The 17532-nt window shown below is 42.8% G+C and overlaps 1 protein-coding gene across 3 annotated transcripts in view; it reads left to right on the top strand.

Annotated features, from left to right (window-relative positions):
• Positions 1 to 14128, top strand: part of thada (THADA armadillo repeat containing) — a 423367-nt gene extending 409239 nt beyond the window's left edge. For all 3 annotated transcript variants that reach the window (XM_041182915.1, XM_041182914.1, XM_041182913.1), the window contains 2 exons: positions 8020 to 8186; positions 13431 to 14128. In XM_041182915.1, the coding sequence (XP_041038849.1) occupies positions 8020 to 8186; positions 13431 to 13760 (497 nt within the window). In that variant the 3' untranslated portion in view covers positions 13761 to 14128. The remainder of the gene's footprint in view (positions 1 to 8019; positions 8187 to 13430) is intronic.
• Positions 14129 to 17532: the final 3404 nt, after the last annotated feature.

Below are 17532 nucleotides of genomic sequence, written 5' to 3'. Positions count from 1 at the left end.
GAGGTGGGACATATTTTTATTTTTCAAAGAAAGTTTTCATTTAATTTGTAAAAGCTTCAGGAAACCTCATCCTGCTTGTGGATGAGGTTTCCTAAAAACGTAAAGGCCACTTGCCGCCACTTGCCCTTTTCGCCTGCCCGCCAACCGACTCTGGCACGCGTCTGCTGAATGAAACATCACGCGACTTTGCGATGACATCGGGCGCACGCTGAATGTTATTACGCGTCATTTAACGTTCCGGTGTGTCGGGCATGCACCCGCACGCTGAATGGAAAATTCTGTCCAGAGAGTACATATGCAATCAACGTGAGGTCACTACAGTTTTTTTATACAGTGCTTACATTAGCACATTGGGTTTGTTACAATTGTACTTGCTCTGGGAACAGTTGAAGGGTACAATCATTTAGTAATGGTTCCTGGAGTTTCACAGGAGTATGGGATATTAAAGGTGTGCCTAAACAGAACAGTAGAGTGGAATTTAATGCCCTCCCCGAGCTTGGAGGGGCATTTAATTGAGCTCGAGAGTGCAGGTGGAGATACGACTGCCTTTCTGCCTCTTAAGTCGGGGCAAGGGGGCGGCAGCGTGGGGGTGGGGGTGACGGTGAAGGTTCATAGGTGGCCAATTAATCTCCACTTAATGGCCTCATTCTGCCACCACTGGTTTTCAACCAGCAGCGGGTGGAGCTGTAACCCAGTGAGAAGCCTGAAAAACAAACCCTGCCTTATTTACAAAACAAAAACAGAATTACCTGGAAAAACTCAGCAGGTCTGGCAGCATCGGCAGAGAAGAAAAGAGTTGACGTTTCGAGTCCTCATGACCCATCAACAGAACTGAGATGCTGCCAGACCCGCTGAGTTTTTCCAGGTAATTCTGTTTTTGTTTTGGATTTCCAGCATCCGCAGTTTTTTGTTTTTATCTCTGCCTTATTTACTGGCTGGCTGCCGGGGTTGAGGGTGGTGTGTGTAAGTACTTTGTTGTCAAGCACTGCCTGACCGAGGGACCCAGTATCAGGAAGAAAGGGCCCTTTGAGAGCCAGTCCACCGTCCTTCCATTCCTCCTGCACCCCTTCATTCCCCCAGCCAGTGACCCCTCCCTTTGACTCCCATCTGACCCTCACTCACCTATGGCCTGGGTCCCTCATTGATCCCAGGCCTCTAAGGGGTGTTTATCTGGCAGCTACCAGTGCTCCCCTAGTGGCACTGATGGCATTGTTGAGTTGACAGCCTCTGATTAGCTGGGAGCTCTCACTGGGGTGTGATTTCTTCCACTGGGGTCCTTGATCGCATCGTTTTCAGCACTTAATATGGTGGGCCTTTCCCAAGGAGGCAATGTGGGGCTGTGGCCAGCTGGGTGAGACCCCTGTCACCTGGTTTAAGTTCCACCCATAGTCTTTCAAAAGTTACATTTCTAATGGGGAAATCCCAAGATGAAGCAAATGTTGGTTTCATCCAGTTGAACCCAATAATTGTACCTTAAATGATTCTTTAAGTCTGCACTGAAGCTGATGAGAGCCTGGCCACCCAAATAATCAGCTCATTAGGAAAAACTACTCTGTCAAAATATTTGATCTGGTTGTCACTTACTAACCAACATCGTGCCATTGAGTAACATACACTCAGTTTCCCATTCTGCTGATTTGAGCTGCCATGTTGTTGGGAGGCTCAAAACAGAAGTTGGGTTCTTCCTTGAAAACAGATGAGAAGAGCCATTGTAGTGTTTTTACGAATTGCTGAGCCATGGAATGAACTGGAAGAGGCACAAGAGCAGATTGCAATCGCAGGATTTTTAAGAATTATAAAATTGTAAGACAATATATTGCGAGACAAGGCAGCTCAGCCTATCAATTCCACAGTTTCCATAGACTTTGCACTTGTGATTGTACCGTGGACTGTCTCTCACCCATAAGAACATAAGAAATAGGAATAGGAGCATTTGGCCCCTCGAGCCTGCTCTGCCATTCAGTAAGATGGCTGATCATCTTGTGTTTCGATTTCCACATTCCCATCTAACTCCGATAACCCTTGATTCCCTTGCATAACAAGAATCTATCTACCTCTGCCTTAAAAATATTCAATGACCCCGCCTCCACCACCTTCTGAAGCAGAGAATTCCATTGTCGCACAACCCTCTGAGAGAAGAAATTTCTCCTCATCTCTGTCCTAAAAGGGTGACCTCTAATTTTCAAAGAGTGCCTCTAGTTCTGGACTCAGCCACAAGAGGAAACAGCCTTTCGATGTCCACCTTGTCAAGGTTGTTCAGGATCTTGTATACTTCAATCAAATCACCCCTCACTCTTCTAAACTCCAGTGGAAACAAGCCCAGTCTGTCCAACCTTTCCTCATGAGACAACCCACTCATTCCAGGTATCAATCTAGTGAACCCTCTTTGAACCGCTTCCAATGCATTTACATCTTTCCTTAAATAAGGAGATCAAAACCAAAATCCATTCAATCTTCTCACAAATATTCCAAAAATACTCATTTGTCTTCACATCTCCATTATTTAAAACTATTAATATTCGGGCATCAGGGCAGGTTAAGCTTTTGACATGCAAGATATGTCCCAAAGATTCACCTTTGTGTTTAAAATCTCCTAGGCATGTAAGAGAAGAATTTCCTCAAGGACATGTGCGAGATGCAGATCCAAGCAATGAGGTGGATTTATGACAAAATGGGGAAATTGTTGGAGACAGAAGGCTCTAGCCTTTACTGACTTGTCACTGGAGACAACCTCATTGCTTTAAATGTACCCAACCCAATCAATTTCCCAATCCTTGTAAGAGGACTCCCAACAGTCAGCTCAATAGGGATTGGGAGCTTTCCCATATAATGTAAAAAAATTTTATCCATTCATAGGTTGTGGGTGTTGCTGGCTAGGCCAGCATTTATTGCCCATTCCTAATTGTCCTTGAGAAGGTGGTGGTGAGCTGCCTTCTTGAACAGCTGAAGTCCATGTGATGTAGGTACACCCACTGTGCAGTTAGGGAGGGAGTTCCAGGATTTTGACCCAGCAACAGTGAAGGAATAGGGATGTATTTCCAAGTCAGGATCTTGAGTGACTTGGAGGGGAACTTTCAGGTGGTGGTGTTCCCATCTATCTGCTAACTTTGTCCTTCTGGGTGGTAGTGGTGATGGGTTTGGAAGATGTTGTCTAGGAAGGCTTGGTGAGTTCCTGCAGTGCATGTTGTAGATGGTAGATACTGCTGCCACTTTGTGTTAGTGGTGGAGAGAATGAATGTTTATGGATGGGGTGCCAATCAAGCGGGTTGCTTTGCCCTGGATGGTGTCAAGCTTCTTGCGTTGTTGGAGCTGCACTCATACTGGCAAGTGTAGAGTATTCCTTCACACTCCTGACTTGTGCCTTGTAGATGCTGGACAGGATTTGGGGAGTCAGGCGGTGAGTTACTTACTGCAGGATTCCTATCCTCTGACCTGTTATTGTAGCCATAGTATTTATATGGCTAGTCTAGTTCAGTTTCTGGTCAATGATAACCCCCAGGATGTTGATAGTGGGGATTCAGTGATGGTAATGCCATTGAATGTCAAGGGTCGATGGTTAGATTCTCTCTTGTTGGAGATGGCACTTGTGTGGCACGAATGTTACTTGCCACTTATCAGACTAAGCCTGGATATTGTCCAGGTCTTGATGAATTTGGACATGGACTGCTTCAGTATCTGAGAAATTGCAAATGATGCTGAACATTGTACAATCATCAGCAAACATCCCCACTTCTGACCTTATGATGGAAGGAAGGACATTCATGAAGCAGCTGAAGGTGGTTGGGCCAAGGACACTACCCTGAGGAATTCCTGCATTGATGTCCTGGGACTGAGATGATTGACCTCCAACAACCACAACCATCTTCCTTTGTGCTAGATATGACTCCAACTAGTGGAGTGATTCCCATTGACTCCAATTTTTCTAGGGCTCCTTGATGCCACACTTGGTAAAATGCTGCCTTGATGTCAAGGGCAGTCACTGTCACCTCACCACTGGAATTCAGCTCTTTTGCCTATGTTTGAACCAAAGCTGTAATGAGGTCAGGAGCTGAGTGACCCTGGCGGACCACAAACTGCGTCAGTGAGCAGATTATTGCTCAGCAAGTGCTGCTTGATAGCACTGTTAATGACCCTTTCCATCATTTTACTGATAATGGAGATTAGATTCGTGGGGTGGTAATTGGCCTAGTTGGATATGTCCTGTTTTTTGTGTAAGGACATAGCTGGGCAATTTTCCACATTGCTAAGTAGAGGTCAGTGTTGTAGCTGTAATAGAACAGCTTGGCAAGGGGCATGACAAGTTCTGGAGCACAAGTCTTCAGTACTATTGCTCAAATATTGTCAAGGCCTATAGCCTTTGCAGTATCCAGTGCCTTCAGCCGTTTCTTCATATCACGTGAAGTGAAACAAATTGGCTGAAGACTGGCATCTGTGATGCTGGGAATCTCTGGAGGAGGCCCTCAGGTAAATGAACAGTTCTCACAAAATCAAGCTGAAACAAAACACTAACGTTAATAACACACTACCCAGCTCATGCCTGAAAGTCAAATGGAAATTCTACCTATGTGGGTTTGCATTAGTAGTGCGTTTGTGTTCCTGCCACCCCTGGTTTTCTATTCAACCCATTTCCAGTAATAAGAGCACAGCTCAGTTAAATACAGGAACTCAATGTCTGGGAAAATTATAGGCAAGACCTTCCATCCCATCATTCCATGACATGTCATGTTGATACCACAGAAACCTGTAAGGATGAACTTTTCAGGATTGGATATATTGCTGGACAATGTGTTACACAAAGATCTGGTAAAACAAGAAAATCACCATAACTGTACAATTTACCAAAGAGTGTAACCAAGACTCACATCAAAAAGGTCATTTTGTTTAACTATTGGTGCAAATTATATTCTGATTGTTCTTTGCTTCAATACAGCCCATCATTTAACTCTGTTCAATTACATTTTTGAAATGCTGATCAAGAATTATGCTTTTAAAGCAATCGCCTTATACTACACATTGGGCAGAATTTTGCCATCAGCAAGCAGGGGGCGGGTCCCGCTCTCCAACACTTAAAATGACACGGGATGACGTTGGGCAGAACCCCAATATCATCCCGCTCCATTTAAATTTTCAGGAAGGCGGGCCCGCAGCAAAATCAGCTGCTGGCCCGCCGACCTGTCAATGGCCAATTGAGGCCATTGACAGGATCAATTATACAATCTTAAGGTTGGTGGGCAGGCCAGGAGCCCTGGCGGGGAATAGAAAAAACATGAAACCTCATCCACCGGTGGGATGAGGTTTCATGTAGGGTTTAAAAAAGTTTAATAAACTTATGTAAATTATGAACATGTCCCATCTCATGTGACATTGTCACATGAGGGGGACATGTTAGGGATTTTTTTTTCCATTTTTCATATTTTTAAAAGTGTAAGCTATCTCCCTGAGGCAAAAGAGCGCACTCTTGCTTTTGGGGAATCCCTCCCCCGCCTGCAGAGGAAGCGCATAGCACTTACCGCAGGACATCACGATGGACGGCCTTAATTGGCCTGCCCACGTAAAATGGCGGTGGGGCCCGCTTCTCTAGCGGGGATTGGTTCCCCACTCACCAGAGATTGGGTCGGGCCCGCCCGCCCGACAGGCAGAAAATTCTGCCCATTGTGTATGAACCGGTAGTGTTTATTCTCCCATCTGAACATAACATTTAAATTAATGTAGCCATTACTGTGACCTCTATTATGTTCACTAACTGCACTACCATGTGTTTCTAAATCATAATGGAACAAGTCTGGACTGCTGAAAGAAGTAGGTTCCACCTATAATTGGGTGTTTTCCTCTTTAACTGTGATACACAATGCTGTGATTTAGTGTGTTTACTATAGAACCACTGGGAAAAGCCCAAGTAACAAGAATTTCAATAAAACATTTAAACCTCACCCATGTTGCATTCCAATTGTATTCCAGTAATTCCAAATATAAACTAGTTTTACTTAGTTTTCTTCCCAGTTCTGGAATATGTTTTCTTCTGTTCACTGGCGTTGGTTTAAAAAAAAGGCCGGGGTTGCAAAGGAGAGAAACCCAATTCATACTTCAACATTTTTGTTAACACTAACGAAAAGGGAAATGTGTAGGTGCATTTTTCCTTTGTTCACTAATGTAGAAACAAATAAATAAGTTGATTAGTAACGCACAATTAAAGGAATAATGACAGGCTATTCCATCCTGGGCCATGCCACTGTGCTTATGCTATGCAGGATAGAGGCAGTGCTTTATCGAGTAAAGCCCCTTGGTTTGTTTTGAGCAATTTTTATTTCCTTCCCTTTTCTGTTAGTCTCACCATGCTATAAACCATTTAGACTTGAGATCTCTGCGCTTTGCAGTTCTGGTCTCTTGTTGCCCCAATTTTAATTGCTCCATCATTTGTTGCCTTCAGCTGCCTAAGCCCTAGGCTCTGGAATTCCATTCAGCACCTCCCCACCCACCGCATCCCCCCACCCCTCCCCCCCGCCCACCTCCCTCCCTCCCCCCACCACCACCACCCTTCCCCTCCCCTCAGAAATCTTTCCACCTCTTCTCCTTTAAGGCATTCTGTAATACCTATGTAATACCTATCTCTATGGCCAAGCTTAAATCATCTGACTTAATATATCCTCATGTGGGTTGGTATTAAATTTTGCTTGATAGCAGAAGCCCTTTGGGATGTTTTACTACACTAAACTTGCTATATAAATGCAAGTTCTTGTCTTGAAGGGAAACACCTTAGGCTTGCCATAACATTTGGAGGAACACAACAGCAGCTTTAGGGTGACTGTTCATTCCCATGAGGAAGTACCTGATCTCTCCCCAGTATTTCCTGGTAGCCCAAATAAACCGAGAACTAAATATTTAAAGGAATTACAGGTGAGAACTTGCATCCCATCACTATATATTGACATTGCAGTAGGGAGTACCTTATCCACAGTAGCTATTTTATAAACAAAAGTCTACTTAATTGACCTGATCTGTCACTAACCTTTCCAGGCTCATTACTTTGTTAAACATCTTTTTCTCCTTAAGTATCAACTCCATGGTTAGGTGCCATTTTACTGACTGCAAATTAGCGAAGAAAAACACATTAATAGGTAGATGGCTTTGACAGGGTAAATGCTGAGAGGCTGTTTTCCCTGGCTGGACAGCTTAGAACTAGGGATCATAGACACAGGATAAGAGGTTGTCTAGGGACAGGGTTTTCCGGCCCTGTCGCCGGCGGGATCTGTTGCGGGCGAGGTGGACCCCCCAGCCAGAAGTCCATTGACTTGTGGCGGGACTGGACGAGTGTGGAAAATCCCACCCCAGCTCTGAGCTGAGGAGAAATTTCTTCACTCAGAGGGTTGCAAATCTTTGGAATTCACTACCCGAGAGGGCTATGGGTGCTCTGTCATTGAGTATATTCAAGACAAAGATCAATAGATTTTTGGACACTAAGGGAATCAATTTTGGAAAAGTTTGGTTTTACACATTCTCCCTCCTCCCCCACCAGAACATCCACACTAAGTTATCTACTGAAACTGGTAATTAAGATATTGTATTTCTGCTATTCAATAATGCACAACACAGACGAGAACGTTTCCTGACTTGATTTTATTTTGACTACAGTAAATCACAATGTGCTTTCAAATGGAATTCCTGTTCACTTGGTGTTATTGTAATAAAGATACTACTCCTTGGTATCACTTTACCCTACTTGTGCTCTCTATTCTTCTGTCAGCCTTTAGAACTTTGCTGTTCTTTGCTAAATTTTAAAATTCAGTGCATAGGTGGGGACATTGAATCTCTGGTGTGCATTCTTGATCAAGTGACAGCGATGTGACTCTTAACCCTTACTAATTTCTCATGACACTTCTCTATCATGGAAACTTTCCAAAAAAGAGACCATCTCAGTGCCAATTTTGCATGTTACTTCATCATCAGACAACTGTAAAAATGTTTCCACTAAAGTTTATTTTTATCATTTTATTCCCCATCCTCACACCACCTGTCATGTAGGTATTTTGTTTTCTGTCGTTAATCCGTCTCTGGCTATGGATCTTGGCCTTGGTGTGCTGTGCGAACTTATACAGATCTGGAACCAAACTTCTCGCGGAATTGTAACACTAATTGAGTGGATGCTGGGAGAAGAGGATATGGAAGAAGATGAAATGAATGAAGATCTGGTATGTTTATAAGGAACATGTTCCGGAAGACTTTACAAAAGTTAGCTAAACATGTAACCTAACTCGTTATTTGTGAAGTTTTGTTATGAAGCTAAAACTAATAAATAAGTTATCCTATTTATCGCAGTGGGCAGGATCTTCTGGTGGGTGATTGGGGGCGGGGCCCACTCGCCAGCGCATAAAACTCCTGATGTCACCCCGTGTCATTTCCATTTTCAGGTCAGCGGGGGCGCAGCCAAATCAGCTGTGCACCCGCCGATCTGTCAACAGCCTATTGAGGCCATTTAAAAAGTACCTTAGGGTTGGCGGGCAGGCTGGGAGCCCTGACGGGCTTAAGAAAAAGCATGAAACCTCATCCACGGGTGGGATGAGGTTTTATGAGAGTCTTTAAATATTTAATAAAGGTATCACTAAAAGTGATGGACATATCCCAACTCATGTGACAATGTCACATGAGGAGACATGTCAGGGAAATTTTGTTTTTGTCTCTTTAACATTTTTAAATTTGGAGCCGAGCTTCCTGAGGCAGCATTTAGCCTCAGGGAGATCAGTGCGCTCTTGCACTCCCAGCTGATGGATTCCCCCCCCCCCCCCCCCAGCCAGCAAAGGGAGCACATAGCTGGGCAGGCCTTAATTGGCCCGCCAATGTAAAATGGCAGCGTGCCCCCAGTCGGGGGAGCCAATCGGAGGCGTGCCTGCTCGCTCCCACACTTCCCCCGTGCCAATGGGGGGGAAATTTTTCCCAGTGTTAGTTAGTTCCCACCTATCTAAAATATTTGTGTTTTTTTTTATTTTTTTCTCCCTATTCTAGAGGAGGTGATGACTCTTTTCTGTGGTGGGGTCTGTGGTCACAAATCACCTTCCCACACTTTGCCCAGCTATCTATTTGTTATTTTATAAGACACAGTAAATGTGAACAGATTATCTTCCCAGTGGAGGAAACGTTACAACTGAGCCCAATTCTGCCCTAATCCGTAATCCATGCATGCACAATTTGCAGTGAGGGTGGTAGGGACACTGGCTAATGATCATGCACAGGAATCATTGTTGGCTATTATTTCCTGCCTCTAGCTCAGAAGTACTGAGATTGATAGTACAATTCCTAATGCTATCCCAGCTGAACACAGCCAAATTCCTCAAGCAACGAATCAAATCTGGAACCCTGCTAGTCTGTACGATTAATTTAAACTAGCTTAATATACTTCCTCAGTCAGTCATTGAAGAAGCCTTAAATACAGTGGGCCAGGTAATAACTCAGATCTGGGAAGAGCAGAGGGGAGGGTTTGCAGATGGGAACCTCAGAGTTTCCTGCAAGTCCTACTGAATTTAATTACAGGACCTGTTTTAAAATATCGCAACAGATTTCTGACCCAGCAGCCAGGTAACTTCACAGACTGTCTGTTGGGCTGTAGAGCAGCTGGGGAGCAAATTGCAAATAGGTCTGACATAGTGTAGGGTGGGAGGACGGTAACCAGACATTGCGCAGAGGTGGGGGTCAAAGAACACTGTGGCAGGATGGGGCCGATCGGAGGAGCATCAAGGGAAGTTTAACAAAGTAGCTTGGCAGATTGGGGCAGGTGATGCACTCCAACCCTTCCTGGCCCAATCAATAAAGGCACTTAGCTCATAGATTTAGACTTCTCTATTGGAAGCCACTGACAGTAAGCCCCGCCTGTCTCCACAGTGGCAGCTGCCAGCTTAGGCTTTCCCATTCCAGTTCACCTCACCACACTCCCATGACTTACCTGCAATTTAGAATCTAGCTGATGTCAAGCAAATTTTCTAGGACCCCAACCCACAAGCTACACCTCCACACTAAATTAACATCTGTAATTTGCTGCTTTTATGTAGACAAAGGCTAAGGGCCAGTTGGGGGCAAACATCTCCCTTCATCTGCCAAGTTTCCTGAATCCCAAAAGACCAGCCTCCAGAAGTTAAAAATAAAACATCAGTTATAACTTGGGCATGCAGCCTCTGTAAAATATTTTACTGACCAGCCCACCTGCTAAGCAGGTTGTTCACCCACCCATTGACCGACCACTATTAAAACCAGAAGGAAGTGGGTTGTGTCAGTTTTTTCTTTTATTTTTACCATGTCACCCCTGCTACCTGCCCAGGGAAGTTAAAATTAGCCCCATGGACTAAAAAATTGTTTTGTTGCTAGAGCAAAGTGTATATTGCACCTGAAGATATCTGCCTGATGCCAAACAGAGCATATGCTAAAACACACTTAAGGCTCCTAATCAGCATATTCAAGGGAGCCAATGCTTGTTTTAGACAGGCACTCAGACACTTAGAGGACACTGGCTGCCCAAAGGTGCACTGCCAGGGCACAAACTCTCTCAACTGGTAATTGATCCAACAAGCTCTTACTTTTTTCCCATAAAACAGGTATATAGTAGGACAAGTTTTTTCCTGTTATCGTAACTATATTTAGAACCATAGAAATATAGCAAAGTTACAGCATATAAAGAGGCCATTCAGCCTATCATGTCTGCACCGACCAATAAAGAAATATTCTAGCTGCCTATTCTAATCCCACCTTCCAGTACCTGGCCCATAGCCTTGCAGGTTACAGCACTTTAGGTGCAGATCCAGGTACCTTTTAAATGAGTTGAGGATTTCTGCCTCCACCACCAAACCAGGCAGTGAATTCCAAACACCTACCACCCTCTGAGCGAAGACGTTTTTCCTCTTGTATCCTCTAATCCTTCTACCAATCACCTTAAATTTGTGCCTCCTGGCCATTGACCTCTCCACTAGGGGAAACAGGGCATCCCTGACTCTGATGGGCCTGGGGCCTAGATAATCTTGTACACCTCAATCAGGTCACTTCTCAGTTCCAAGGAAAGCAATCTTTTCTCACAGCTGCAACCTTCGAGCCTTGGCAACATTCTTGTAAATCTCTTTTGTACTCTCTCCATGTCCTTCCTGTAATCTGGAGACCAGAACTATACACACAATTCCAGCTGTGGCCTAACCAAGGTTTTATACAGTTCCATCATTACAATTCTGATTTGCATTCTAAGCCTTGTCCAAGAAAGGAAAACATTCCATATGCTTTCTTTACTACCTTATCCACCTGTCCTGCCACTTTCAGGGACCTGTGGACTTACACTCCAAGGTCTCTCACTTCCTCTACCCCTCCCAATATCCTCCCATTTATTGTGTATTCCCTAGCTTTGTTTGCCCTCCCCAAATGCATTACCTCAAACTTATATGTATTGAATTCCATCTGCCACTTTTCCACCCATTCAACCATACCATTGATGTCATTCTTGAGCCAACCGCTATCCTTTTCTATATCAGCTACACAGCCAAATTTTGTGCCATCTGCAAATTTCCCAATCATGCCACCCACATTTAAGTCCAAATCATTAACATATACAAAAAAACAGCAAGGGACCCAACACTGTGTCCTGTGGAACGCCACTGGAAACCACTTTCCATTCACAAAAACATCCATCAACCATTACCCTTTGTTTCCTGTCGCTGAGCCAACTTTGGATCCAACTCACCACATTCCCCTGTATCCCATGGGCTTTTACTTTTCTGACCAGTCTGCCATATGGGAGCTTGTCAAATGCCTTACTAAAATCCATAAAACATTTTAAAGATTTTTCTTTACATGCTTTGGGTTATATTTTCAAGTTGAATTAAATGGGACATACCAATAGGAACCAAGGGCTGGATTTTACGGCTGCAAATCAGGCAGGCCACACCCCCGCACATACATAAAATACAGCTTGATGATGCGGGTCAGCAATCCAACGTCATCATGCCAGTCTCCAATATTACAGAAGGCAAGTGGGCATGGAAATTGGAAACCTGCCCGCCATTTTGAACAGCCAATTAATAAGCAATTGAGCTTGCTAAAGAACCAATTGTATGCAATTTTTCATTGCCTGCTCCATTTTTGGGGTTTAGGATGGGAAAAAATTACACCAAGTGTGAGGAGGCAGCACAGGGTGGAAGAAAAGGCCTTCCAATGGAACCATGACGGAATATAGCAGCAGAGTCAGCTGGTGAAGGTGGCAGCTTTTGTATGTTTTTTAACTTCAGTTTTTCACTGTTTTCAGCCTGCCACAAGAAATAAGGGAAGGTTGAAAGGCAGGGGCCCTTAAAATTGGTGGCTTTGACCGACTTCATGTTCACAGCATAACCCCTCTCCCACATGACTCTCCAGCCGAGATGTCTGATTGGAGCCCACTTTCGTACTGCTAATTGCCACCTTCCCACTGAGCAGCCGCTAATTGGCCATCTGACACTTGCTTCACTATGCTGACACGATGGGGAGGGAGCAAGAGGACTACTCACTTGATATTCTGCCCTCACCCTTCTGTAAATCCATAAATCCAGCCCTAAATATCTTAAATTTAGTTTAGCTTTTCTCTTTGCTGTAGAAAAATGGGTTTGTAACATATGTTCTTTATTTTCGGCAGTCCATCTTCATCAAGTTAGCCTCACCTGACCTTGTGTGTGTGTGATCTATATTTGAAAGAAGAGCTTAAGCACAAGTAGCGATATCCTATTGACTAAATTTACCAGAAATTCAGGACCAGCAAGAACCTCCTATTCATTTATTTTTGAACTAATAATGACTACTCAAATCGAAAGTAAGATTTATCTTCCTCTGCTCTTAAGTGTAGGGACATACCCAGTATTTGGGCCCACCTATCATTGTATAAATATTCCTCCAGAGAATCTAGGGACTACACAATGTCTCCTCAACACTGTTTTAATTCTTGTAATCCAGGCCTCCTGTAAGCATAAGCAAAACTCTACATTCATTTTCAAAATGTACATTGTTGCAGGATACTTCTAACCAAGCTGATACATTAACAACACAATACTGCCAGCTCAGTTCCTTTTTTGAAAAATATAAACTTTTGTTACACTTTATTAAATGGGATCTAGTATAACGATTTATCAGAAAGGATTTATCATCAGGATTATAAAGATTTATCACCATTGTTGGGTCAGAATCTTGGAACTCCTTACCCTACAGCACTGTGGGAGTACCTTTGCCACATTGACTACAGTGATTCAAGAAGGTGGCTCACCAGCACCTTCTTAAGGGTAGTTAGTGATGTGGATAAAAGCTGGACTTGCCTGTGACACTTACATCCCATGAATGAATAAATTAATAAAGAAAAATGTGTTTTAGATTTAGCTCCATATTTCTTCTGGAGAAATTTAAGATTATGTTTCCCTTGTAGACTAAATGTATTTTTTTTATTTTAGGGGGAATATGACATGCTTTTTGATAAAGGCGAATTTAACCTTTGGGCAGAGAAGATTACTTTTGCCAATCTACTCCGGAAGCATCTCTCGGCCCTCATTTCCCAGTCACATGCAGTTGCAGACAATGAATTGGAACTCCACCGGTTAACAATGATGGCTGCCAACCAAGCCCAGCATGTAGCCTGGCTCTTAAAGGGCCTACCTCCTGCACCAGAATTTTCTAGAACAGCAGACCACACAAGGCTAAGCATTCAAAAAGTGAGGCTTTTGAATATATCCCAGCTACTGAGGCTGTTTGGAATGGGTGCTGTTATTGCAGAACATTTCTGAAATGGAATGATCTCATTATTTGACTTGGCCAGAAAATGAGGAAAAACAGATCAGCTGAAGCAAACTCATGACAAAGAGAGGCTTGTTGTGACTTGAAAAAACTGTATCCCATAAATTTGTGTATCTTACCACATGAAGATTTTTGTGCCAACAGTAATTACATGACAGCTATTTCCTCCTTTCACTGTTGAACACTGGATTATTTTGGCAGCAAAAGTGAACTTTTGTTCATCGCTTAAGTAATGGTATATGCACACACCTGTAATCCAGAATTACAAATTATAACTAGGACAAGGGAAAAGTATGGATCATTGTTCATTCAAGTGTTCTAAGTAATATTTGAACCAAATAAAATTGAAATGTAATTTTTAATTTATACTTGGTGTTTCTTAACATTGCAAAAATTTGACAGCCATATCTAGAGAAAAACATCACAAGGGTCTAAGCTATAACTTCAGAATCACTCAATACTAGACAAAATGTATGGTTTCACCAAACAAAACCAGGATTGAAGGTGTTTATCTGATGCTGTTTAAGTAGGGTGGCACCTGTGACTATAAACCTTCCCTCGAATAATTTTGTTGGAACGTCAGATGCTTTTGACACATCCCACACATTTTTCAGACCAAACCCAAGTTTAAAAGGAAGGCATTCTCTCGTAGTGCGATCTATAAAATTTATGAAAAGAACTGTAAAATAGTTTGTAACCCAGAAAAGAAACAACCACAATTATATTCTATTTCCCACACAACAGGATGTTGCAAAATCACAGGATGGGTGCATCAAGAATCTAAATATCAAATTCACATAGCTTGCCCCACTGTTTGAAAGAGGATATGGAAAATATATTTAGTTTTTTTTGTTCATTTTGTCTTTATTCCTCCAACTTTATTTTTCCTTTCCAATGTGTGTTGATCACACTTGATTTATTTCAAATCTTTTAGCTCCATTCTTCTATCACTGTCCCTCTGCCTTTATTCTTCTAATTCATAATGTGCAACCCTGTGCTTACTGAGTCAAGGACAGTGCTTGATGCACCAAAAACTGCTTTGAGAAGAGTGTGAGGGGCCAACACTGAATTACACTGCCCAGTTTTATTTCTAACAATCTAATTACAGGGAGAGCAGAATGAACTTAATCTTATGTACACAATTCTGCTGACTACTCAGTGTAACGTTTCTTGTTATGAGCCCTTTTGAAATTTAAAAATCAGAGAGTTAGCTGAACACTGATTGAGGTGTACTACAGCCAGTGCAGAACTGAAACTCTGACGTAACAAAAAATCCAAACTAACACCAGTTTGTCTGCCTAACCCACTTGTAGCAATACAAAATGTTGCTCTATAACTGCCTTCCTAATCATGCTAAATAGACCAAGGTTACAATAATTTTCACGCGAGATGAAGAACTTCCATATGGTCCCAGTGCCGATTCAATTCGGTTTAACTATGGACAATTTTAAAGCAATGACCAAAATGGGGATGACTGAAAGGTACATCATTGAGATGTACCTTTATTTTTCCTTTTGAGTAGATCAGAAGCTCAGTCATCCCACACAAGTATGTAGGAAGGCAAATATGGCAAACAAGAGTTGGGGAAGGGGGTGGGGTGGAAAGTTACTAAAATACTTTAGTCTAAAAACAACCTTGAACTTTATTCTTTATTTAGTGTCTTCCTTGGTTGTGGGTGGGGGAAACATCATCTGGAAAGTCTAGAAAGAACCAGCCAGTAGGTGGTATACCAGGCAAAAGCAGTCTGTGGAGAAGACTGGAAGGGTAACAGAGTAGAGTAACAACTGTCAAGTTCAAAGGGGCATGTTTTACCAAAAAATATTGCAGGGGCTGGCTTTTAAAAAAATTGCAAAAGGACTGAAAAAATAACTTGTTGACACCATTGCTAGGAAGTCAATGCACTTCAGGGAAATCATCCCATCTGACATTAGCAAGCATTGCCTGTCAATGCTTTTCAGGTGCCACTTGAATAAGACACTGGGCCTGACAAAGATAGCGTCAATGTATTTTTCTTGTAAATGTCAATACAGATAACTTATCTGGGCTTAAGACCTCACTATTCCAACCACTCTGCCTTAAAAACACCTTTGTTAAAAAGGAATAACTTGCTTAGGATAACTGGCTTTTGAAATCACCTACTAACCTGTATATTAGAGCTCTGTTTTACTGTTTTGAGAAAATATGGTTAATTGCCTCACTTTCAAAAATATTAATAGACTTAAATTAAAATGGTGGGTTTCTGCAATTTGGCTAAAGATGAGTTTGTGTGCTGTAAATTAATGCAAAGGTCTGGAAAAGATTGTGTTGTCAGTTTGGAGAGAATTTCAGCAAGATGCACTTGCCAATCAGAGAAACTCAATAGTTCTTGTGACACAAAAGTTATATAGCTGTTTAATAACTTTAAATCTATAACAATAAATGTCATGAATTTATTAATGATTAGTACTTAAGGCATCTTTTGAGATGATAATGAGTGATAGATTACGTCAGTAAGATTAAATCCTGCAAGATGATCAGAAACTAATCTTTGCCTGCAGACTGATGACGATCAGGGATCTCACCTCCCAGGGTTGGAGCATGTTGGGGATGGATTAAATTTTTAGCCAATGGAGATGTGCTGCAGTCAGGGTGGGAGGATCTGAAGATTTCTGCCCAAATGAAAATTTTGCATGCTGACTGTTACGCCTTACTATATCCTGATGATAAAATTCACTCCTTTTCCCTATCCAAATAGACATACGTCATCTTTGAGGAGAAATTCAAAATTAGCAGGATATCCAAAGATGGAAAAACATCTAAAGGTCTTATTAAGTCAGGGACATGTGGACAAAAGTACTTTCGTTAAATATTTTTTGCTTGACCGTTACACCACATTAAAATGGTTACTTCTACATTTATGAACCAGATATTAGATACCAGAGCAGATGAATCTGAGGTTGACAGTTTCAATGATTTTCCAGTTAATGTAACTCGTTTTTGCAAGTCGAGCTTTGTTGGCAGGACCATGGGTTTATGATGACTTTATGCTGCACCAGTCACTACGGGCTGGAGTTTTGCTCCCAAGGTGGGTAGCTCAAGTCAGGAAATTTCCCGGCTCGGCACACCTGCCTTGGGAAAAATGCCGCCAAGGGCATTTCACTCCAGGGTGGGCTGGGGTGGGTGGGGGCAGGGGGTGCAGGATGGAGTCAGGCCCACCACCCCGAATGCAGATCGGATGCAGACACATGGGCTTCTGAGTGCCAAGGCAAGCTGTTTAAAAGGCCCGCCTCAGTTCTCTGGGACTTCACCCATCACCCCCCCCCACCCATTCCCTATCCCCATCTATGCCAACTAATGCCTCACCACTGACACCCATGGCCATTTATAGCCTCAGTACCAACTCATGCCCCACACCCAGATTCCATGGGCAGAATTTTACAGCAGCGGGATTTTACGTTCCTGCTGAAGTCAATGGGGATTATAACGGCTCGCCACATTTTACGGCCCCGTCCCTGCCAAAACAGGGCCGAAAAATTCTGCCCCATGGCTCCTTCTAGCCTCCATGCCAAACTATGCTTCCCATCCACCAGCCTTTCCCCATATATTCACCCAGTTTCCATCTTGGGCAGACCTCAGTAGCCATGTTGAGATAAAATAAAATAACGATCTAAATATCTATTATAGCATTTACAAAAAAAAAATCACTCCCAATCATGAAGGTCTATTCAAAACTTTAAAACCCCTCAAGTACTTAATCCCTTATCAAAACTGATTTGTATTCAT

Source organism: Carcharodon carcharias, chromosome 2, assembly GCF_017639515.1.
Source record: "Carcharodon carcharias isolate sCarCar2 chromosome 2, sCarCar2.pri, whole genome shotgun sequence".
Classification (NCBI taxonomy): domain Eukaryota; kingdom Metazoa; phylum Chordata; class Chondrichthyes; order Lamniformes; family Lamnidae; genus Carcharodon; species Carcharodon carcharias.
This window is presented reverse-complemented; position numbering and strand designations above follow the sequence as displayed.